This window comes from Pezoporus occidentalis, unplaced genomic scaffold (genome assembly GCF_034315485.1).
Source record: "Pezoporus occidentalis ecotype Australia unplaced genomic scaffold, CSIRO_AGI_Poc_V1 ctg504, whole genome shotgun sequence".
Taxonomy (NCBI): Eukaryota; Metazoa; Chordata; class Aves; order Psittaciformes; family Psittacidae; genus Pezoporus; species Pezoporus occidentalis.
In genome coordinates, this window is record NW_026915841.1 from 28,532 (window position 1) to 53,667 (window position 25,136).

Genomic DNA, 25,136 nt, shown 5'->3' on the forward strand with positions numbered 1-25,136 from the left:
AGGTCAATAAGGGGTTAATTAGTTAATTGGGGTTGTTAAAAATTAATTAGTAGCTGATTGGGTCATTAAGGGGTTAATTAAGTGGGGTCAAGAAGGGTTTAATTTGTAGTAAATTGGGGTCAATAAGGGGTTGATTAGGAGTTGGGGTTATTAAGGGGTTAATGAGTAGTTAATTGGGGTCAATAAGGGGTTAATTAGGAGTTAATTGAGGTTATTAAGGGGTTAATGAGTAGTTAATTGGGGTCAATAAGGGGTTAATTAGTGGTTAATTGGGGTCAGGAAGGGCTTAGATGGGGTCAATAAGGGGTTGATTAGTGGTTAATTGCGGTCATTAGGGGGTTAATTTAGGGGTTGGGGTCATGGGGTTCATTAAGAGGTTAATGGGTTAATTTAGGCTGTTAATTAGGGGTTAATTGGGGTCATTCAGGGGTTAATTGGGGTCATTAGGGGGTAAATTAGTAGTTAATTGGGGTCATTACGGGCTTTGGGGTCATTGGCGGTTAATTGGGGTTATTAAGGGGTTAATTTAGGGCTTGGGGTCATTAAGAGGTTAATTAGAGAGTTAATTAGATTTAATTGGGGTCATTCAGGGGTTAATGTGCGGGTTGGGGTTATTAGGGTTAATTAGCATTAATTCCTGTTAATTAGCTGTGTTCCATAGAGGTGACCTGCATAACTCAAGGTTAATGAGGTTTAATGAAGGGGTTGGGGTTAATGAGGGGCGGTTAATGAGCCTTAATTAGGGTTAATTAGCATAAATTAGCACTAATGAGCTGTGTTTCATGCAGACGACCGGGATAACTCAGGGTTAATGGTGTTTAATGAAGCAGGTGGGGTCAGTGAGGGGCCTGGGGTGAATGAGGGCCTGTTAATGAGCCTTAATTAGGGTTAATTAGCATAAATCAGCATTAATGAGCTGTGTTGCCTGTTAGGTGACCAGGATAAGTGGGGGTTAATGGTGTTTAATGAAGCACGTGGGGTCAGTGAGGGGCCTGAGGTTAATGAGGCCCTGTTAACGAGCCTTAATTAGGGTTCATTAGCATAAATTAGCATTAACGAGCTGTGTTTCACGCAGGTGACCAGGATAACTGGGGGTTAATGGTGTTTAATGAAGCGGGTGTGGTCAGTGAGGGGGCAGGGGTTAATGAGGCCCTGTTAATGAGCCTTAATTAGGGTTCATTAGCATAAATTAGCATTAATGAGCTGTGTTGCCTGTTAGGTGACCAGGATAACTGGGGGTTAATGGTGTTTAATGAAGCGCGTGGGGTCAGTGAGGGGCCTGAGGTTAATGAGGGACGGTTAACGAGCCTTAATTAGGGTTCATTAGCATAAATTAGCATTAATGAGCTGTGTTGCCTGTTACATGACCAGGATAAGTGGGTGTTAATGGTGTTTAATGAAGCACGTGGGGTCAGTGAGGGGGCAGGGGTTAATGAGGGCTGGTTAACGAGCCTTAATTATGGTTCATTAGCATAAATTAGCATTAATGAGCTGTGTTGCCTGTTAGGTGACCAGGATAAGTGGGGGTTAATTGTGTTTAATGAAGCAGGTGGGGTCAGTGAGGGGCCTGGGGTTAATGAGGGGCGGTTAATGAGCCTTAATTAAGGTTCATTAGCATAAATTAGCATTAATGAGCTGTGTTGCCTGTTAGGTGACCAGGATAACTGAGGGTTAATGGTGTTTAATGAAGCAGGTGGGGTCAGTGAGGGGGCAGGGGTTAATGCGGGCTAGTTAACGAGCCTTAATTAGGGTTCATTAGCATAAATTACCATTAATGAGCTGTGTTTCATGCAGACGACCAGGATAACTGGGGGTTCATTAGCATAAATTAGCATTAATGAGCTGTGTTTCATGCAGATGACCAGGATAACTGGGGGTTCATTAGCATAAATTAGCATTAATGAGCTGTGTTGCCTGTTAGGTGACCAAGATAACTGGGGGTTAGTGGTGTTTTATGAAGCGGGTGGGGTCAATGAGGGGCCTGGTATGAATGAGGGGCGGTTAACGAGCCTTAATTAGGGTTAATTAGCATAAATTAGCATTAACGAGCTGTGTTTCATGCAGACGACCAGAATAACTCAGGGTTAATGGCGTTTAATGAAGCCAGTGGGGTCAGTGAGGGGCCTGAGGTTAATTAGGGCCGGTCAGTGAGCCTTAATTAGGGTTCATTAGCATAAATTAGCATTAACAAGCTGTGTTTCATGTTAGGTGACCAAGATAACTGGGGGTTAATGTCGTTTAATGAAGCAGGTGGGGTCAATGAGGGGCCTGAAATTAATGAGGCCCTGTTAACGAGCCTTAATTAGGGTTCATTAGCATAAATTAGCATTAACGAGCTGTGTTTCACGCAGGCGACCAGGATAACTCGGACAACAACACCATCTTCGTGCAGGGCCTGGGCGAGAACGTCACCATTGAGTCGGTGGCCGACTACTTCAAGCAGATCGGCATCATCAAGGTGATGGGGGGGCCCTTAGCGTGTCCTTAGCGTGTTCTTAGCGTGTCCTTAGCGTGTCCTTAGCATGTTCTTCACTCGCCCGTTGTGTGATCTCCACGTGGCTCCGTGTCATTGGGCAGCGGTGCTGGGGTGATGGGGCTGGCGTGTTCTTAACATGTTCTTGGCGTGTTTGAGCGTGTTCTTAGCATGTTTGACCGTGTTTATAGCATGTTTGTAGCTGGTTGTTAGCGTGTTCGCTGTGGCATTCAGCCCATGGCTCTGTGTCCATGGGGCAGTGCCCCAGCGGCCACTGGGGTGATAGCTCTGGCGTGTCCTTAGCATTTCCTTAGCGTGACCTTAGCGTGTCCTTAGCGTGCCCTTCTCATGTCCTTAGCGTGCCTTTAGCATGCCTTTCATGTGTCCTTAGCGTGCCCTTCGCGTGTCCTCTGCGTGTCCTTAGTGCATCCTTCGCGTGCCCTTATCGTGTCCTTCGCATGTCCGTAGCATGTCCTTTGTGTGTCTTTTGCCTGCCCTTAGCATGTCCTTCGCGTGCCCTTAGCACGTCCTTAGCGTGTCCTTCACGTGTCCTTAGCGTGTTCTTCGCGTCCTTAGCATGCCCTTAGCCTGTCCTTAGCGTGCCCTTTGCATGTCCTTTGTGTGTCCTTAGCATGTTCTTAGCGTCATTCGCGTGCCCTTCGTGTGTCCTTAGCATCTCCTTAGTGTGTCCTTAGCATATCCTTCGTGTGTCATTTGCATGTCGTTCGTGTGTCCTTAGCATGTTCTTACTGTGCCATTAGGATGTTCTTAGTGTGTCCCTCATGTGTCCTTCGCGTGTCCTTTGCGTCTCCTTAGCATGTCCTTAGCGTGTCATTCACGTGTCCTTTGTGTCTCCTTAGCATGCTCTTAACATGCCCTTAACATGTCTTTAGTGCCCTTCGCGTGCCCTTTCGCATGTCCTTAGTGTCATTCGCATGTGCTTCGCGTGCCCTTAAAATGTCCTTAGCGTCATTCATGTGCCCTTCGTGTGTCCTTAGCGTGTCCTTTGCATGTCCTTAGCGTGTCATTCGCGTGTTGTTAGCATGTCATTCGTGTGTCCTTTGCATCTCCTTACTTAGCGTGCCCTTCGCGTGTCCTTTGTGTCCTTAGCATGTCCTTAGCCTGTCCTTCACATGTCCTTAATGTGCCCTTCGTGTGTCCTCAGCATGTCTTTAGCGTCATTTGCGTGCCCTTAGCATGCCCTTAACATGTCCTTAGCACGTCCTTTGCATGTCCTTAGCATGTCCTTAGCATGTCATTCGCGTGCCCTTATCATCTCCTTCGTGTGCCCTTCGCGTGCCCTTCCCATGTCCTTAGCGTGTCCTTCGCGTATTGCTTGCGTGTCCTTTGCATGCCCTTAGCGTGTCCTTAGCATGTCCTTAGTGTTTCCTTACCGTGTCCTTCGCATGTCCTTAGCATGTCCTTAGTGTTTTGTATCCTTCGCGTGTCCTTACCATGTCCTTAGCGTGTCCTTAGCATGTTTTTAGCGTTTCCTTACCGTGTCCTTAGTGTTTCCTTACCATGTTCTTAGCATGTCCTTCACGTGTCCTTACCATGTCCTTAGTGTTTCCTTACCGTGTCCTTAGTGTTTCCTTACCATGTCCTTACCATGTCCTTACCATGTCCTTCACGTGGCCTTACCATGTCCTTAGTGTTTCCTTACCGTGTCCTTAGTGTTCCCTTACCATGTCGTTACCATGTCCTTAGCATGTTCTTCATGTGTCCTTAGCATGTCCTTAGTGTTTCCTTACCATGTCCTTAGTGTGTCCTTCGCGTGCCCTTAGTGTGTCCTTAGTGTTTCCTTACCATGTCCTTAGTGTGTCCTTCGCGTGCCCTTCGCGTGTCCTTAGCATGTCCTTCACGTGTCCTTAGCATGTCCTTAGTGTGTCCTTAGCGTGTCCCTAGCATGTCCTTAGTGTTTCCTTACCGTATCCTTAGTGTTTCCTTACCGTGTCCTTAGCATGTCCTTAGTGTTTCCTTGCCGTGTCCTTAGTGTTTCCTTACCATGTCCTTAGTGTGTCCTTCGCGTGCCCTTCGCGTGTCCTTAGCATGTCCTTCACGTGTCCTTAGCATGTCCTTAGTGTGTCCTTAGCGTGTCCCTAGCATGTCCTTAGTGTTTCCTTACCGTATCCTTAGTGTTTCCTTACCGTGTCCTTAGCATGTCCTTAGTGTTTCCTTGCCGTGTCCTTAGTGTTTCCTTACCATGTCCTTAGTGTGTCCTTCGCGTGCCCTTTGCGTGTCCTTAGCATGCCCTTAACGTGTCCTTAGCATGTCCTTACCATGTCCTTAGTGTGTCCTTCGCGTGCCCTTTGCGTGTCCTTAGCATGTCCTTCGCGTGTCCTTAGCATGTCCTTCACGTGTCCTTAGCGTGTCCTTAGCATGTTCCCCCCCCTCAGACCAACAAGAAGACGGGGCAGCCCATGATCAACCTCTACACGGACCGCGAGACCGGCAAGCTCAAGGGGGAGGCCACGGTCTCCTTCGATGACCCCCCCTCCGCCAAAGCCGCCATCGATTGGTTCGACGGTGAGGCCCCGCCCCCCTTTCCATGACCACGCCCACCCCCCTCCCCCCCCCAAAAAAAACACCTCATTTTTGGGGCTGTTTCCGCCTGTTTTAGGCAAAGAGTTCTCGGGGAACCCCATCAAGGTCTCGTTCGCCACGCGGCGCGCTGACTTCAACCGCGGCGGCGGCGGCGGACGGGGCGGCCGCGGACGGGGAGGTGAGCAACGAATCGCCCCGAAATCTGCCTTTTTCAACCCAAAATCACCCTTTTCCACCCCAAAATTGCCCTTTTCACCCCAAAATCTGCCTTTTTCACCCCAAAATCTGCCTTTTTCACCCCGAAATCTGCCTTTTTCAACCCAAAATCACCCTTTTCCACCCCAAAATCTGCCTTTTTCACCCCAAAATCTGCCTTTTTCAACCCAAAATCATCCTTTTCACCCCGAAATCTGCCTTTTTCAACCCAAAATCATCCTTTTCACCCCGAAATCCGCCTTTTTCAACCCAAAATCACCCTTTTCAACCCAAAATCTGCCTTTTTCAACCCAAAATCTGCCTTTTTCAACCCAAAATCCTGCTTTTCAACCCCAAAATCTGCCTTTTTCAACCCAAAATCACCCTTTTCACCCTGAAATCCGCCTTTTTCAACCCAAAATCTGCCTTTTTCAACCCAAAATCTGCCTTTTTCAACCCAAAATCCTGCTTTTCAACCCCAAAATCATCCTTTTCACCCCAAAATCTGCCTTTTTCAACCCAAAATCATCCTTTTCAACCCCAAAATCATCCTTTTCACCCAAAAATCGCCATTTTTACCCCCAAAATCCCCCTTTTCCACCCCAAAATCCTGCATTTTCACCCCAAAATCTGCCTTTTTCAACCCAAAATCCTGCATTTTCACCCCAAAATCATCTTTTTCACCCTAAAATCCGCCTTTTTCAACCCAAAGTCCTGCTTTTCAACCCCAAATCCTGCATTTTCACCCCGAAATCTGCCTTTTTCAACCTAAAATCACCCTTTTCCACCCCAAAATCATCCTTTTCACCCCAAAATCTGCCTTTTTCAACCCAAAATCACCCTTTTCCACCCCAAGATCATCCTTTTCACCCCAAAATCTGCCTTTTTCAACCCAAAATCATCCTTTTCAACCCCAAAATCATCCTTTTCACCCAAAAATCGCCATTTTTACCCCCAAAATCCCCCTTTTCCACCCCAAAATCCTGCATTTTCACCCCAAAATCTGCCTTTTTCAACCCAAAATCCTGCATTTTCACCCCAAAATCATCCTTTTCACCCTAAAATCCGCCTTTTTCAACCCAAAGTCCTGCTTTTCAACCCCAAATCCTGCATTTTCACCCCAAAATCTGCCTTTTTCAACCCAAAATCATCCTTTTCACCCCAAAATCCGCCTTTTTCAACCCAAAATCACCCTTTTCCACCCCAAAATCATCCTTTTCACCCCAAAATCTGCTTTTTTCACCCCAAAATCATCCTTTTCACCCCAAAATCCTGCATTTTTCACCCCAAAATCATCCTTTTCACCCCAAAATCTGCCTTTTTCAACCCAAAATCACCCTTTTCCACCCCAAAATTCCCTTTTCACCCCAAAATCATCCTTTTCACCCCAAAATCTGCCTTTTTCAACCCAAAATCACCCTTTTCCACCCCAAAATTACCCTTTTCCACCCCAAAATTGCCCTTTTCACCCCAAAATCATCCTTTTCACCCCAAAATCTGCCTTTTTCAACCCAAAATCACCCTTTTCACCCCGAAATCATCCTTTTCACCCAAAAATCGCCATTTTTGCCCCCAAAATCCCCCTTTTCCACCCCAAAATCCTGCATTTTCACCCCAAAATCTGCCTTTTTCAACCCAAAATCCTGCATTTTCACCCCAAAATCATCCTTTTCACCCTAAAATCCGCCTTTTTCAACCCAAAGTCCTGCTTTTCAACCCCAAATCCTGCATTTTCACCCCGAAATCTGCCTTTTTCAACCTAAAATCACCCTTTTCCACCCCAAAATCATCCTTTTCACCCCAAAATCTGCCTTTTTCAACCCAAAATCACCCTTTTCCACCCCAAAATCATCCTTTTCACCCCAAAATCTGCCTTTTTCAACCCAAAATCATCCTTTTCAACCCCAAAATCATCCTTTTCACCCAAAAATCGCCATTTTTACCCCCAAAATCCCCCTTTTCCACCCCAAAATCCTGCATTTTCACCCCAAAATCTGCCTTTTTCAACCCAAAATCCTGCATTTTCACCCCAAAATCATCCTTTTCACCCTAAAATCCGCCTTTTTCAACCCAAAGTCCTGCTTTTCAACCCCAAATCCTGCATTTTCACCCCAAAATCTGCCTTTTTTAACCCAAAATCACCCTTTTCACCCCAAAATCCGCCTTTTTCAACCCAAAATCACCCTTTTCCACCCCAAAATCATCCTTTTCACCCCAAAATCTGCTTTTTTCACCCCAAAATCATCCTTTTCACCCCAAAATCCTGCATTTTTCACCCCAAAATCATCCTTTTCACCCCAAAATCTTGCATTTTTCACCCCAAAATCATCCTTTTCACCCCAAAATCCTGCATTTTCACCCCAAAATCATCCTTTTCACCCCAAAATCTGCCTTTTTCAACCCAAAATCACCCTTTTCCACCCCAAAATTCCCTTTTCACCCCAAAATCATCCTTTTCACCCCAAAATCTGCCTTTTTCAACCCAAAATCACCCTTTTCCACCCCAAAATTACCCTTTTCCACCCCAAAATTGCCCTTTTCACCCCAAAATCATCCTTTTCACCCCAAAATCTGCCTTTTTCAACCCAAAATCACCCTTTTCACCCCGAAATCATCCTTTTCACCCAAAAATCGCCATTTTTGCCCCCAAAATCCCCCTTTTCCACCCCAAAATCCTGCATTTTCACCCCAAAATCTGCCTTTTTCAACCCAAAATCCTGCATTTTCACCCCAAAATCATCCTTTTCACCCTAAAATCCGCCTTTTTCAACCCAAAATCCTGCATTTTCACCCCAAAATCTGCCTTTTTCAACCCAAAATCAACCTTTTCACCCCAAAATCTGCCCTTTTCAACCCAAAATCCTGCATTTTCACCCCCAAATCATCCTTTTCACCCCAAAATCCTGCTTTTCCACCCCAAAATCCTGTATTTCTTACCTTCCTTTTACCCAAAACCCCCTTATTTCCCCCCTAAACCCCATTCTTTCCCTCCAAACCCCCTTATTTCCCCCAAAACCCCCTTATTTCATTCCAAAACCCCCTTATTTCACCCCAAAACCCCATTATTTCCCCCAAACCCCCATATTTCCTACCATTTTTTACCCAAAACCCCATTTCCCCCAAAACCTCCCTGATTTCCCACGAAAACCCCATTCTTTCCCTCCAAACCCCCTTATTTCCCCCCAAAACCCCCTTATTTTATTCCAAAACCCCCTTATTTCACCCCAAAACCCCATTATTTCCCCCAAACCCCATATTTCCTACCATTTTTTTACCCCAAACCCCATTATTTCACCCCAAAATCTCATTTCCCCTCAAAACCCCATGTTTTCACCCCAAAACCCCACTCTTTCCCCCCCCAAATCCCCATTCTTTCCCCCCAAAACCCCATATTTCCTACCATTTTTTTACCCAAATCCCCCTGATTTCCCCCAAACCCCCATTATTTCCCCCCCAAAACCCCATTCTTTCCCCCCAAACCCCCTATTTCCTACCATTCTTTTACCCAAACCGCCATTATTCCCCCCAAACCCCATTATTTCCCCCCAAACCCCATTATTTCACCCCCAAACCCCATTATTCCCCCCAAAACCCCATTATTTCACCCCCAAAACCCCCATATTTGCCCCCAAACCCCCTTACTTCACCCCCAAAACCCCATTATTTCCCCCAAATCCCCTATTTCTTACCTTCCTTTTACCCAAACCCCCTTATTTCCCCCCAAACCCCATTATTTCTCCCCAAAACCCCATATTTTCTACCATTTTTTTACCCAAAACCCCCTAATTTCCCCCCAAAACCCCCATATTTCCCCCCAAACCCCCATTATTTCTCCCCAAAACCCCATATTTCCTACCATTCTTTTACCCAAAACCCCCTAATTTCCCCCCAAAACCCCCTTATTTCACCCCCAAACCCCATTCTTTCCCCCAAACCCCCATATTTCCTACCATTCTTTTACCCAAAACCCCATTCTTTTACCAAAAACCCCATTATTTCCCCCCCAAAACCCCCCTATTTCCTCCCTTTTTTTTACCCAAATACCCCTTATTTCCCCCCAAACCCCATTATTTCCCCCCAAAGCCCCATTCTTTCCCCCCAAATCCCATTATTTCCCCACAAACCCCCTATTTCTTATCATTTTTTACCCAAAACCCCCTTATTTCCCCCCCAAACCCCATTCTTTCCCCCCCAAACCCCCATTATTTCCCCCCAAACCCCCATTATTTCCCCCCAAAACCCCATATTTCCTGCATTCCTTTTACCCAAAACTGCATTATTTCCCCCCAAAACCCCATTATTTCTCCCAAAACCCCCTAATTTCCCCCCAAACCCCCATTCTTTCCCCCAAACCCCATTTTTTACCCAAAACCCCATTATTTCCCCCCCAAACCCCATTATTTCCCCCCAAAACCCCATTATTTCCCCCAAAACCCCATTATTTCCCCCAAAACCCCATTATTTCCCCCCAAAACCCCCATTATTTCCCCCCAAAACCCCCATTATTTCCCCCCAAAACCCCATTATTTCACCCCAAACCCCCATTATTTCCCCCCAAACCCCATAATTTCCCCCCAAACCCCCATTCTTTCCCCCCAAAACCCCCATTATTTCCCCCCAAAACCCCATTATTTCCCCCCAAAACCCCATTATTTCCCCCCACATTTCCCCCCAAAAACCCCCTTATTTCACCCCCAAAACCCCCTTATTTCACCCCCAAAACCCCATTATTTCCCCCCAAAACCCCATTCTTTCCCCCAAAACCCCATATTTCCTACCATTTTTTTACCCAACCCCCATTCTTTCCCCCCAAAACCCCATTATTTCCCCCCAAACCCCCTATTTCGTACCATTTTCTTACCCCAAACCCCATTATTTCCCCCCAAAACCCCCTATTTCACCCCCAAAACCCCATTATTTCCCCCCCAAAACCCCATTATTTCCCCCCAGAACCCCCTTATTTCCCCCCAAAACCCCCATATTTCCTCCGAAAACCCCCATTCTTTCCCCCAAAACCCCCTAATTTCCCCCCAAACCCCATTTTCTACCCAAAACCCCCTTATTTCCCCCCAAAACCCCCTTATTTCCCCCAAAAACCCCCTTATTTCCCCCCAAAACCCCATATTTCCTACCATTTTCTTACCCAAAACCCCAATATTTCACCCCAAAACCCCCTTATTTTACCCCCCAAACCCCATTATTCCCCCCCAAACCCCATTCTTTCCCCCCAAAACCCCCTTCTTTCCCCCCAAACCCCATTTTTTACCCAAACCCCCCTAATTTCCCCCCAAAACCCCCTTCTTTCCCCCCAAACCCCATTTTTTACCCAAAACCCCCTGATTTCCCCCCAAAACCCCATTCTTTCCCCCCAAACCCCATTATTTCCCCCCAAAACCCCCTAATTTCCCCCCAAACCCCATTTTTTACCCAAACCCCCCTATTTCTTACCATTTTTTACCCAAAACCCCCATATTTCCCCCCAAAACCCCCATATTTCCCCCCAAACCCCCATTATTCCCCCCAAACCCCATTTTTTACCCAAAACCCCCTAATTTCCCCCCAAAACCCCCATTATCCCCCCCATAGGCCCTATGGGTCGCGGCGGTTTCGGCGCCTCCTCCTCGGGCTCTGGGTCCCGGGGGGGTTTCCCCAGCGGCGGTGGGGGGCAGCAGCGAGCGGGGGATTGGAAATGCCCCAATCCGTGAGTAATTCACCCCAAAACAACCCCACCTCGATGACGTCATCGATGACATCATTATGACATCATCGATGACGTCACAGGGCCTGCGAGAACATGAACTTCTCGTGGCGTAACGAATGCAACCAATGCAAAGCCCCCAAACCCGAGGGGGGGCCCGGGCCCCACATGGGGAAGTACCCGGGGGGAAGTGGGGCAGGAGGAGGAGGAGGAGGAGGAGGAAGCCGAGGAGGCAGCAACCACATGGGTACGTCTGTGGGGCGGTGACGTCATCGTGACGTCACAATGGCGTCATAGTGACGTCATAATGGGGTCATAATGGGGTCATAATGGGGTTATAATGGGGTCGTAATGGGGTTATAATGGGGTCATAATGGGGTTATAATGGGGTCATAATGGGGGGCGGGAGCAACCACATGGGTACGTCTATGGGGCGGTGATGTCATAGTGACGTCATAATGGGGTCATAATGAGGGGCGCGGTGTGGGGTGGGAGCCCATATGGGTACGTCTATGGGGCGGGATGGGGGGTGGTGATGTCATAATGGCGTCATAATGAGGGGCGAGGTGGGGCGGGAGCAGCCACATGGGTACGTCTATGGGGCGGTGACGTCATAGTGACGTCATAATGGCGTCATAATGTGGGGCGGGAGCCCATATGGGTACGTCTGTGGGGCGGGATGGGGGGTGTGACATCATAATGGGGTCATAATGGGGGGCGGGAGCCCATATGGGTACGTCTATGGGGCAGGATGGGGGGTGTGACATCATAATGGGGTCATAATGAGGGGCGAGGTGGGGCAGGAGCCCATATGGGTACGTCTATGGGGCGGTGACGTCATAGTGACGTCATCATGGGGTCATGATGAGGGGCGAGGTGGGGCGGGAGCCCATATGGGTACGTCTATGGGGCGGTGATGTCATAGTGACGTCATCATGGGGTCATAATGGGGTCATAATGAGGGGCGAGGTGGGGCGGGAGCAACCACATGGGCACGTCTATGGGGCGGTGACGTCATAGTGACGTCATCATGGGGTCATAATGGGGTCATAATGGGGTTACAATGGGGCCATAATGGGGTTATAATGGGGTCATAATGGGGTTATAATGGGGTCATAATGGGGGGCGGGAGCCCATATGGGTACGTCTATGGGGCAGTGACGTCATAGTGACGTCATCATGGGGTCATAATGGGGGGCGGGAGCCCATATGGGTACGTCTATGGGGCGGGATGGGGGGTGGTGACGTCATAATGGCGTCATAATGGGGTCATAATGAGGTTATAATGAGGTCATAATGAGGGGCGAGGTGGGGTGGGAGCAATCACATGGGTATGTCTATGGGGCGGTGACGTCATAGTGACGTCATCATGGGGTCATAATGGGGTCATAATGGGGTTATAATGGGGGGCAGGAGCCCATATGGGTACGTCTATGGGGCGGTGATGTCGTAGTGACGTCACAATGGGGTCATAATGAGGGGCGAGGTGGGGCGGGAGCAACCACATGGGTACGTCTGTGGGGCGGTGACGTCATCGTGACGTCATCATGGGGTCATAGTGACGTCATAATGGGGTTATAATGGGGTCATAATGGGGTTATAATGGGGTCATAAGGGGGTCATAATGGGGTCATAATGGGGTTATAATGGGGTCATAATGGGGTTATAATGGGGTCATAATGGGGTTATAATGGGGGCATAATGGGGTTATAATGGGGTCATAATGGGGTCATAATGGGGTCATAATGGGGTCATAATGGGGTCATAATGGGGTCATAATGGGGTTATAATGGGGTCATAATGGGGTCATAATGGGGCCATAATGGGGTTATAATGGGGCCATAATGGGGTTATAATGGGGTCATAATGGGGTCATAATGGGGTCATAATGGGGTTATAATGGGGTCATAATGGGGTTATAATGGGGTCATAATGGGGTTATAATGGGGTCATAATGGGGGGCGGGAGCCCATATGGGTACGTCTATGGGGCAGTGATGTCATAGTGACGTCATCATGGGGTCATAATGAGATGTGTGGGGTGGGAGCATGCATGTGGGTACGTCTATGGGGCGGTGACGTCATAATGGGGTCATCATGGGGTCATAATGAGGGGCGAGGTGGGGCGGGAGCAAGCACATGGGTACGTCTATGGGGTGGGATGGGGGGTGGTGGTGTCATGGTGACGTCATAATGGGGTCATCATGGGGTCATAATGGGGGGCGGGAGCAACCACATGGGTACGTCTATGGGGCGGTGACGTCATAACGAGGTTGTAATGACGTCATGATGAGGTCATAATGGGGTCATAGTGAGGGGCGTGGTGGGGCGGGTGCCCATATGGGTACGTCTATGGGGCGGTGACGTCATAGTGACGTCATAATGGGGTCATAATGGGGTTATAATGAGATGCGGTGTGGGGTGGGAGCCCATATGGGTAAGTCTATGGGGCGGGATGGGGGGTGTGACGTCATAATGGGGTCATAATGAGGTTATAATGAGGTCATAATGAGGGGCGAGGTGGGGCGGGAGCAAGCACATGGGTACATCTATGGGGCGGTGACGTCATAGTGACGTCATCATGGGGTCATAATGGGGCCATAATGGGGGGTGGGAGCCCATATGGGTACGTCTGTGGGGCGGTGACATCATAGTGACGTCATAATGGGGTCATAATGGGGGGTGGGAGCAACCACATGGGTATTTCTATGGGGCAGGATGGGGGTGGTGACATCATAATGGGGTCATAATGAGGGGCGAGGTGGGGTGGGAGCAACCACATGGGTACGTCTGTGGGGCGGTGACGTCATAGTGACGTCATCATGGCGGCATAATGGGGTCATAATGGGGGGCGGGAGCCCATATGGGTACGTCTATGGGGCGGGATGGGGGGTGGTGATGTCATAGTGACGTCATAATGGGGTTATAATGAGGTCATAATGAGGGGCGAGGTGGGGTGGGAGCAACCACATGGGTACATCTATGGGTCAGACCAGGGGTTGATGATGTGTGATGTCCTAATGAGATGCATGACGTCATAATGAGATGCATGGGGGGGGCAGGAGCAACCCTATGGGTACATCTATGGGTCAGACTAGGGGTTGATGATGATGCCCTAATGAGATGCATGATGTCCTAATGAGATGCATGACGTCATAACGAGATGCGTGGTGGGGCGGGAGCAACCCTATGGGGCAGGAGCGACCCTGTGGGGCAGAATGGGGGTTGATGATGCCCTAACGAGATGCATGACGTCCTAATGAGATGCATGACGTCATAACAAGATGCGTGGTGAGGTGGGAGCACCCATATGGGTACATCTATGGGGCAGGAACAACCCTATGGGTACATCTATGGGTCAGACTGGGGGTTGATGATGCCCTAATGAGATGCATGACGTCATAATGAGATGCATGACGTCATAATGAGATGCGTGATGTCCTAATGAGATGCATGACGTCATAATGAGATGCGTGGTGGGGCGGGAGCAACCCTATGGGGCAGGAGCGACCCTGTGGGGCAGAATGGGGGTCGATGATGCCCTAATGAGATGCATGACGTCCTAATGAGATGCATGACGTCCTAACGAGACGTGTGACGTCACAACGAGATGCATGACGTCCTAATGAGATGCATGACATCCTAATGAGACGCGTGACGTCATAATGAGATGCGTGGTGGGGCAGGAGCAACCACATGGGTACATCTATGGGTCAGACCGGGGGTTGATGATGATGCCCTAATGAGATGCGTGATGTCCTAATGAGATGCATGACATCCTAATGAGACACGTGACGTCATAATGAGATGCGTGGTGGGGCGGGAGCAACCCTATGGGGCAGACTGGGGGTTGATGATACCCTAATGAGATGCATGACATCCTAATGAGATGCATGACGTCATAATGAGATGCGTGGTGGGGTGGGAGCACCCATATGGGTACATCTATGGGTCAGACCAGGGGTTGATGATGCCCTAATGAGATGCATGACGTCATACTGAGATGCATGACGTCCTAATGAGATGCGTGACGTCATAATGAGATGCATGACGTCATACTGAGATGCATGACGTCCTAATGATATGCATGACGTCATAATGAGATGCGTGACGTCGCCGTGTCCCCATAGGCGGAGGCGGCTTCGGCGAGGAGCGGCGCGGAGGGCGCGGAGGCTTCGAGCGCGGCGGCTACAGGGGGGGGAGGGGCGGGGAGAGGGGGGGAGGGGGCTTCAGGGGAGGAAGAGGAGGAGGAGGAGAGAGAGGAGGGTTCGGGCCCGGCAAGATGGACTCCAGGTAACGGGGAGGGGGGGGGCGGGAGGTGTGGGGCAGATGTGGGGTTCAGGAGGGAGATGTGGGGCAGGGGGTGTGGGGCAGGGGGTGTGGGGCAGGAGATGGGCAGGGGGTGTGGGGCAGGGGATGTGGGGCGGGAGATGTGGGGCAGGGGGTGTGGGGTGGGAGATGTGGGGCAGGGGGTGTGGGGCAGGGGGTGTGGGAGATGTGGGGCAGGGGGGAGATGTGGGGCAGGGGAGGGGAGATGTGGGGCAGGAGATGTGGGGCAGGAGATGTGGGGCGGGGGGTGTGGGGCAGGAGATGTGGGGCAGGGGATGTGGGGCAGGAGATGGGCAGGGGGTGTGGGGCAGGGGGTGTGGGGTGGGGGTGTGGGAGATGTGGGGCAGGGGGGGAGATGTGGGGCAGGAGATGTGTGGCAGGGGGGGAGATGTGTGGCAGGGGGTGTGGGGCAGGGGGGTGTGGGCAGGGGGTGTGGGGCAGGAGATGTGGGGCAGGGGGGAGATGTGGGGCAGGGGATGTGGGGCAGGAGATGTGGGAGATGGGCAGGGGATGTGGGGCAGGAGATGTGGGGCAGGGGGTGTGGGGCAGGAGGTGTGGGGCAGGGGGTGCTCTGCTTGAGATCACTCTGTGCCCCATAGATGGGTGTGGGTCACTTTGTGCCCCATAGATGGGTGTGGATCACTTTGTGCCCCATAGATGGGGGGCAGTGCACTTTGTGCCCCATAGATGGGAGGCAGTGCACTCTGTGCCCCATAGATGGGTATGGGTCACTTTGCGCCCCATAGATGGGTGTGGGTCACTTTGTGCCCCATAGATATGGGGGGCAGTGCGCCATGGGGTATAGTTCACTTTGTGCCCCATAGATGGGTTTGGTTCACTTCATGCCCCATAGATGGGTATGGGTCACTTCATGCCCCATAGATATGGGGGGCAGTGCACCATGGGGTATAGTTCACTTTGTGCCCCATAGATGGGGGGCAGTGTGCTCTGTGCCCCATAGATGGGTGTGGGTCACTTTGCGCCCCATAGATGGGTGTGGGTCACTTTGTGCCCCATAGATATGGGGGGCAGTGCGCCATGGGGTATGGTTCCCTCTGTGCCCCATAGATGGGTGTGGGTCACTTTGTGCCCTAGAGATAGGGCACTCTGCACCCCATAGATACGGGGGGCAGTGCGCTATGGGGTATGGTTCCCTCTGTGCCCCATAGATGGGGGGCAGTGTGCTCTGTGCCCCATAGATGAGTATGGTTCACTTTGCGCCCTATAGATGGGCATTGAGCACTCTGTGCCCTATAGATGGGGGGCAGTGCACTCTGCCCCCTATATCTTCTCCCCATTGATCGCCCTATAGATGCGCTCTGCCCCATTGATCTCTCTGCTCTCTCCATAGGGGCGACCACCGGCAGGACCGTCGCGAGAGGCCGTACTGAGCCCCCTATATCCCGCCCCATATCCCGCCCCATATCGCGCCCCACATCGCCCCCTATATCGCGCCCCATATCCCGCCCCACATCCCCCCCTATGTTTTGTATTGAAGCTCCCCCGCCCCCTTTTTAACCCCATTAAAGACGTCATTGGATGGGTGTGGGGGGAGAAACCCCACCTGATTGGTCACTTCCGGCCGTGCCTCGCCCTCTCATTGGTCGCTTGGGGCTGTGCTGCGCTCTGATTGGTCGGTTGCCTGCCCCACACCCCCCTCGTTCATTATAGGGTGCGCCTAATGAGCCGCATCCGGGGCTCATTAATGGGGCTGATGTGGCCCAGGGTGGGGCTCTATGGGGCGCCTATGGGGCAGCCCTAGAGGAGGGGGGCAGCCCTATAGCTATGGGGCGCTATGGGTCACAAAGGAGGCGTTAAATGGGGGGCTATGGGGCCTTTGAGTGCGTCTATAGGGGCTTGGGGGGGGGGATCTATAGGGCACGCTATGGGGTGGGGGTCCCATAGCCTATGGGGCGCTGTGGGGGGGGCTTTGGGAGCCATGGGGGGGGCCTATAGGGTGCTCTATGGGGTCTGGGGGCTCTCTATAGGGGTCTGGGGGGGTCTTAAGCTCCCCATAGCACCCCATAGCGACCCATAGGATCTATAGGGGGGTCTTTAGGCTCCCCATAGCGACCCATAGGATCTATAGGGGGGATCTTTATCCCCTATGGACCCCATAGAGACCCATAGGCTCTATAGGGGGGTCCTTCTGCTCCCCATAGCACCCCATAGAGACCCATAGGCTCTATAGGGGGGGTCTTTAGGCTCCCCATAGTACCCCATAGCGACCCATAGGGGGGTCTTTATGCTCCCCATCGCACCCCATAGCGACCCATAGGATCTATAGGGGGGTCTTTATACTCCCCATAGTGACCCATAGGCCCTATAGGGGATCTTTATACTCCCCATAGCACCCCATAGCGACCCATAGGCTCTATAGGGGGGATCTTTATCCCCTATGGACCCCATAGAGACCCATAGAGACCCATAGGCTCTATAGGGGGGTCCTTCTGCTCCCCATAGCACCCCATAGAGACCCATAGGCTCTATAGGGGGGGTCTTTAGGCTCCCCATAGTACCCCATAGCGACCCATAGGGGGGTCTTTAGGCTCCCCATAGCACCCCATAGCGACCCATAGGATCTATAGGGGGGTCTTTATACTCCCCATAGTGACCCATAGGCCCTATAGGGGATCTTTATACTCCCCATAGCACCCCATAGCGACCCATAGGCTCTATAGGGGGGATCTTTATCCCCTATGGACCCCATAGAGACCCATAGGCTCTATAGGGGGGTCTTCATACTCCCCATAGCACCCCATAGCGACCCATAGAGACCCATAGGGGGGGTCTTTATGCTTCCCATAGAGACCCATAGGCCCTATAGGGGGGTCTTTAAGCTCCCCATAGCACCCCATAGCGACCCATAGAGACCCATAGGGGGGGTCTTTATGCTTCCCATAGAGACCCATAGGCCCTATAGGGGGGTCTTTAGGCTCCCCATAGTGACCCATAGCGACCCATAGGGGGGGTCTTTATCCCCTATGGACCCCATAGGGGGCAGGTCCGTGGCCAGGAGGGGGCGTGGCCTGAGGGAGGGGAGAGGGGGGGGCGTGGCCTGAGGAGGGGGCGTGGCCTATGGGGGGAGGGGGCGTGGTCAGAAGCGGCCGGAGCCGGGATGGGATCGGGCTGGATCCTGGTGGTGCTGGGGGTGATGGGAGGTGAGGGGGGGATGTGGGGGGAGATGTGGGGCGGATGTGGGGGGAGATGTGGGGCGGATGTGGGGCAGATGTGGGGGGAGATGTGGGGCAGATGGGGGGGATATGGGGGGGAGAGAGGGGGGTAATGGGGAGGGATATGGGGGGGGGGGCGGATGTGGGGCAGATGTGGGGGAGATGTGGGGCGGATGTGGGGGGAGATGTGGGGGGGATATGGGGGAGATGTGGGGCAGATGTGGGGCTCAGGGGGGAGATGTGGGGCAGATGTGGGGCTCAGCAGGGAGATGTGGGGCAGGAGTTGTGGGGCTCAGGGGGGGGATGTGGGGCAGGAGTTGTGGGGGAGATGTGGGGGAGATGTGGGGCAGATGTGGGGGGAGATGTGGGGGAGATGTGGGGCAGATGTGGGGCAGATGTGGGGGGATGTGGGGGGAGATGTGGGGCGGATGTGGGGGGAGATGGGGAGATGTGGGGCGGATGTGGGGCAGATGTGGGGCGGATGTGGGGGGAGATGTGGGGCGGATGTGGGGGGAGATGTGGGGCGGATGTGGGGCAGATGTGGGGGGGATATGGGGGGGATAGGGGAGGATATGGGGGGGAGAGAGGGGGTTAATGGGGGGAGATATAGGGGGAGATGGGAGGCGTATGGGGGGGTATGGGGGAGATATAGGGGGGTAATGGGGGGTATGGGGGGATATGGGGGGGTAGGGGGGGATATAGGGTTATGGGGGGGATATGGGGGCGAATATAGGGGGGTAATGGGGGGATATATAGGGGGGTAATTGGGGGGATATGGGGATATAGAGGGATTTAGGGGGTTATAGGGATAATGGGGGATATGGGGCGGATGTGGGGGGATATGGGGATGTAGAGGGTTATGGGGGGATATATAGGGCCAATGAGGGGGGATATAGGGCTAAGGAGGGGGGATAGAGACATAGGGAGGGCTATAGGAGATATAGGGATCATAAGGGGGGGATATGGGGGGATATAGGGCTAGAGAACATAGGGGTCATGGCTATAGGGCTAGAGAACATAGGGGGGCTATAGGGATCATGGGGGGGCTATGGGGCTATGTGGCTGTGGGGCTATAGGGGCTATGGAGCTGTAGGGGCTATGGGGCTATGGGGCTGTAGGGGCTATAGGGCCTATGGGGCTACAGGGGCTATGGGCCTATAGGGCCTATGGGGCTATATGGGCTATAGGGCTATAGGGCCTATGGGGCTATGGGGGCTATGGGGCTATAGGGCCTATGGGGCTATGGGGGCTATGGGGCTAGAGGGGCTATGGGGGCTATGGGGCTGTAGGGGCTATGGGGCTATAGGAGCTATGGGGCTGGGGCTATGGGGTTATAGGGGCTATGGGCCTTTAGGGGCTATGGGGCTGTAGGGGCTATAGGAACTATGGGGCTAGAGGGGCTATGGGAGCTATAGGGTCTATGGTGCTATAGGGCTATAGGGCCTATGGGGCTATAGGGGCTATGGGCCTATAGGGCCTATGGGGCTATAGGGGCTATGGGGGCTATGGGGCTGTAGGAGCTATGGGGCACCATGGGGTCAGTGTAGGGCTGGGGTTGGTGACCCCATTCCTCAGGGCAGGTTTTTCCTGCTCCGCCCTCCTGCATCCCAGCTCCCAGTGGGGACCCGTAGGGGAGTCCCTGCCCCATAGAGACCCATAGAAAAGGGGGGGGGCCCTGCCCCATAGGGGAGTCCCTGCCCCATAGGGACCCATAGAAGGGGGGGGGGCCTGCCCCATAGGGGAGTCCCTGCCCCATAGGGGAGTCCCTGCCCCATAGAGACCCATAGAAAAGGGGGGGGGCCCTGCCCCATAGGGGAGTCCCTGCCCCATAGGGGAGTCCCTGCCCCATAGAGACCCATAGAAGGGGGGGGGGCCTGCCCCATAGGGGAGTCCCTGCCCCATAGGGGAGTCCCTGCCCCATAGAGACCCATAGAAGGGGGGGGGGCCCTGACCCATAGGGGTGTCCCTGCCCCATAGGGGTGCTCCCTGCCCCATAGGGGTGTCCCTGCCCCATAGGAGTGCTCCCTGCCCCATTGAGTGTCCCTGCCCCATAGGAGTGCTCCCTGACCCATAGGGGTGTCCCTGACCCATACGGGTGCTCCCTGCCCCATAGGGGAGTCCCTGCCCCATACGGGTGCTCCCTGCCCCATAGGGGAGCTCCCTGCCCCATAGGGGAGTCCCTGACCCATAGAGGGATCCCTGCCCCATAGGGACCCATAGGGGTGCTCCCTGCCCCATAGCAGGGGCTTTGATGCCATCATCCTCTTGTAGGTCACTGGGGGACGGTGACAGCCGATGACCCAGGTGGGGGGGGCCCCATGGGGGGGGGGGGCTGGGGTCCTATGGGGGGTGCCCCATTGAGGGGGTCCCATTGGGGGGGTTCCCATTGGGGGTGCCCCATAGGGGGAGTCCTGGGGTCCCATTGGGGGTGCCCCATTGAGGGGGGTCCCATTGGGGGGGGTCCCATTGGGGGTGCCCCATTGAGGGGGGTCCCATTGATGCTGCCCCATTGAGGGGGGTCCCATTATAAGTGCCCCATAGATGGGGTACTGATGCCCCATAGGGGATCTCTCTTGCCCCATTGACCCCATTTCCCCCCCGACCCCCCTCCCCACATTGACCCCCATTTCCCCCCATTGACCCCCATTTTCCCCCTCCCCCACTGACCCCCATCATTTCCCTCCCCCATTGACCCCCATTAATCCCCTCCCCCATTGACCCCCATTTTTCCCCTCCCCCCATTGACCCCCATCATTCCCCTCCCCCACTGACCCCCATTAATCCCCTCCCCCATTGACCCCCATCCTTCCCCTCCCCCCATTGACCCACATTTCCCCCCCATTGACCCCCATTATTCCCCTCCCCCATTGACCCCCATTTTTCCCCTCCCCCATTGACCCCCATTATTCCCCTCCCCCATTGACCCCCATCAATCCCCTCCCCCCATTGACCCCCATCATTCCCCTCCCCCCATTGACCCCCATTAATCCCCTCCCCCATTGACCCCCATTTTTCCCCTCCCCCATTGACCCCCATTTCTCCCCTCCCCCATTGCCCCCCATTTCTCCCCTCCCCCAATGACCCCCATTATTCCCCTCCCCCATTGACCCCCATTTCTCCCCTCCCCCATTGACCCCCATGTTTCCCCTCCCCCATTGACCCCCATTATTCCCCTCCCCCATTGACCCCCAGCGTTCCCCTCCCCCCACTGACCCCCTCTTTTCCCCTCCCCCCCCCAGTTCCCTGCGGTTCCCCGGTTCTGCGCCGCGTGGTTGGGGGCGGGGCCGCGCTCCGGGGGGCGTTTCCTTGGCAGGCGAGCGTCGCCTTCCGGGGGGGTCACGTGTGCGGGGGGGCGCTGCTGAGCCCCACGTGGGTGCTGAGCGCCGCCCACTGCTTCCCGCCGTGAGTACCCCGAAAAACGCGGGAAACCAGCCCCAAAAACGCGGGAAAACAGCCCCAAAAACGCGGGAAAACAGCCCCAAAAACGCGGGAAACCTGCCCCAAAAACCGAGGGAAATGAGCGCGGGAAATCAGCCCCAAAAACGCGGGAAATGACCGCAAAAACGCGGGAAATCAGCCCCAAAACCGCGGGAAATGAGCGCGGGAAATCAGCCCCAAAACCGCGGGAAATGACCACAAAAACGCGGGAAATAATTAGCACAAAAACGCGGGAAACCAGCCCCAAAACTGCGGGAAATGACCACAAAAACGCGGGAAATGACCACAAAAACGCGGGAAATCAGCCCCAAAAACCGCGGGAAATGGCCACAAAAACGCGGGAAATCAGCCCCAAAAACCGCGGGAAATCAGCCCCAAAACCGCGGGAAATAATCAGCCCAAAAACGCGGGAAATCAGCCCCAAAAACGCGGGAAATGACCACAAAAACGCGGGAAATCAGCCCCAAAACCACCGGAAATGACCAAAAATGACCCCAAGACCGCGGGAAATTACCCCAAACCGCAGGAAATGACACCAAACCGCGGGAAATGACCCAAAATGACCCAAAATGAGCCCAAAATGACCCCAAACCCTGGGAAATGACCCAAAATGAGCCCAAACCGTGGGAAATGACCCAAAATGAGCCCAAACCGTGGGAAATGACCCAAAATGACCCCAAACCGTGGGAAATGAGCCCGAAATGAGCCCAAACCGGGGGAAATCAGCCCAAAACCGCGGAAATGAGCCCAAAGTGCGGGAAATTACCCAAAATGACCCCAAACCACGGGAAATGACCCAAAATGAGCCAAAAATGACCCCAAAGTGCGGGAAATGAGCCAAAAATGACCCAAACTGCCCGAAATGACCCGAAATGAGCCTAAAATGAGACAAAATGACAAAAAGTTACCCCAAATGACCCAAAACTGCCTGAAATGAGCCCAAAATGAGACAAATGAGACAAAACAAGACAAAAATGACCAAAAAGAGCTAAAAATGACCCCAAATGACCCCAAACGGCCTGAAATGACCCGAAATGACCCAAAACTGCCTGAAATGAGCCTGAAATGAGCCCAAAATGAGAGAAAAAATGACAAAAATTGACCCAAAATGACCCAAAATGACCCAAGCCGCCCGAAATGAGCCCCAAAGGAGGCGAAATGAGCAAAAATGACCTAAAAAGAGCAAAGATGACCAAAAATGACCCAAAACTGCCTGAATTGAGCCAAAAATGAGACAAAATGAGCAAAAATGACAAAAAATGCCCAAATATGACCCAAAACCACCCAAAATCAGCCAAAAATGAGACAAAATGAAGAAAAATGACCAAAAATGACCCCAAATGAACCCAAATGAAGCCAAACCACCCAAAATGAGCCAAAAAGGAAACTAATGAGCCCAAAATAAGCCAAAAATGAAAAAAAAAGCTAAAAATGACCCAAAATGACCCCAAACTGCCTGAAATGAGCCGAAAATAAGGCAAAATGAACAAAAAGAGCTAAAAATTACCCAAAATGACCCAAAACAACCGCAACCCACCCGAAATGAGCCAAAAATGAGACAAAATAAGGAAAAATGACCAAAAATCCCCCCAAATGAACCCAAATGAACCCAAATCACCTGAAATGAGCCCAAAATGAGACAAATGAGCCCAAAATAAGCCAAAAATGACAAAATAGAGCTAAAAATGACCGAAAATAACCCCAAACTGCCTGAAATTAGCCCAAAATGAGACAAAAATGACCAAAAAGAGCTAAAAATGACCCCAAATGACTTAAAGCTGCCTGAAATGACCCGAAATGACCCAAAAATATCTGAAATGAGCCCAAAATGACCCAAACCGCCCGAATTGAGCCCCAAATGAACCCAAACCGATCAAAATGACCCCAAAAATGAGCGAAAAATGACCCAAAATGAGCTAAAAATGAGCTAAAAATGACCCAAAAATGAGCTATAAATAACCCCAAAATGAGCTAAAAATGACCCCAAAATGAGCTAAAAATGACCCCAAAATCAGCTAAAAATGACCCCAAAAATGACCCAAATATGACCCCAAAAATGAGCTAAAAATGACCCAAAATGAGCTGAAAATGACCCAGAATGAGCTGGAAATGACCCCAAAAATGACCCCAAAATGACCCCAAAATGAGCTAAAAATGACCCAGAATGAGCTAAAAATGACCCAGAATGAGCTGAAAATGACCCCAAAAATGACCCAAAAATGACCCCAAAAATGACTTAAAAATGACCCATAAATGAGCTAAAAATGACCAAAAAATGAGCTAAAAATGACCCCGAAATGAGCTAAACATGACCCCAAAATGAGCTAAAAATGACCCAAAATGAGCTAAAAATGACCCAAAAATGAGCTAAAAATGACCCCGAAATGAGCTAAACATGACCCCGAAATGAGCTAAAAATGACCCCAAAATGAGCTAAAAATGACCCCAAAATGAGCTAAAAATGACCCCAAAATGAGCTAAAAATGACACCCAAAATGAGCTGAAAATGACCCCAAAAATGACCCAAAAATGACCCCAAAAATGACTTAAAAATGACAAAAAAATGAGCTAAAAATGACCCCAAAATGAGCTAAAAATGACCCAAAATGAGCTAAAAATGACCCCAAAATGAGCTAAAAATGACCCAAAATGAGCTAAAAATGACCCCAAAATGACCCAAAAATGAGCTAAAAATGACCCAAAATGAGCTGAAAATGACCCAGAATGAGCTGAAAATGACCCCAAAAATGACCCCAAAATGACCCCAAAATGAGCTAAAAATGACCCAAAAATGAGCTAAAAATGACCCAAAAATGAGCTAAAAATGACCCAAAATGAGCTAAAAATGACCCAAAAATGAGCTAAAAATGACCCAAAAATGACCCCAAAATGACCCCAAAATGAGCTAAAAATGACTCAAAAAATGAGCTAAAAATGACCCCAAAATGAGCTAAAAATGACTCAAAAATGAGCTAAAAATGACCCCAAAATGAGCTAAAAATGACTCAAAAATGAGCTAAAAATGACCCAGAATGAGCTAAAAATGACCCAGAATGAGCTGAAAATGACCCAGAATGAGCTGAAAATGACCCCAAAAATGACTTAAAAATGAGCCAAAAATGAGCTAAAATGACCTCAAAATGAGCTAAAAATGAGCTAAAAATGACCCCAAAAATGACCCAAAAATGACCCCAAAAATGACCCCAAAAATGACTTAAAAATGACCCCAAAATGAGCTAAAAATGACCCAGAATGAGCTAAAATGACCTCAAAATGAGCTAAAAATG

General features: G+C 51.4%; 1 protein-coding gene across 1 annotated transcript in view; it reads left to right on the forward strand.

The window, feature by feature from the left end:
* The window catches only part of FUS (FUS RNA binding protein), a 35,744-nt gene extending 19,083 nt beyond the window's left edge, over positions 1–16,661 (forward strand). Inside the window, exons 9-15 of the mRNA XM_062637135.1 lie at positions 2,352–2,458; positions 4,870–4,999; positions 5,094–5,195; positions 10,799–10,913; positions 10,994–11,142; positions 15,040–15,202; positions 16,590–16,661. Of these exons, the coding sequence (XP_062493119.1) occupies positions 2,352–2,458; positions 4,870–4,999; positions 5,094–5,195; positions 10,799–10,913; positions 10,994–11,142; positions 15,040–15,202; positions 16,590–16,629 (806 nt within the window). The 3' untranslated portion in view covers positions 16,630–16,661. The remainder of the gene's footprint in view (positions 1–2,351; positions 2,459–4,869; positions 5,000–5,093; positions 5,196–10,798; positions 10,914–10,993; positions 11,143–15,039; positions 15,203–16,589) is intronic.
* The last annotated feature ends 8,475 nt before the right edge of the window (positions 16,662–25,136 follow it).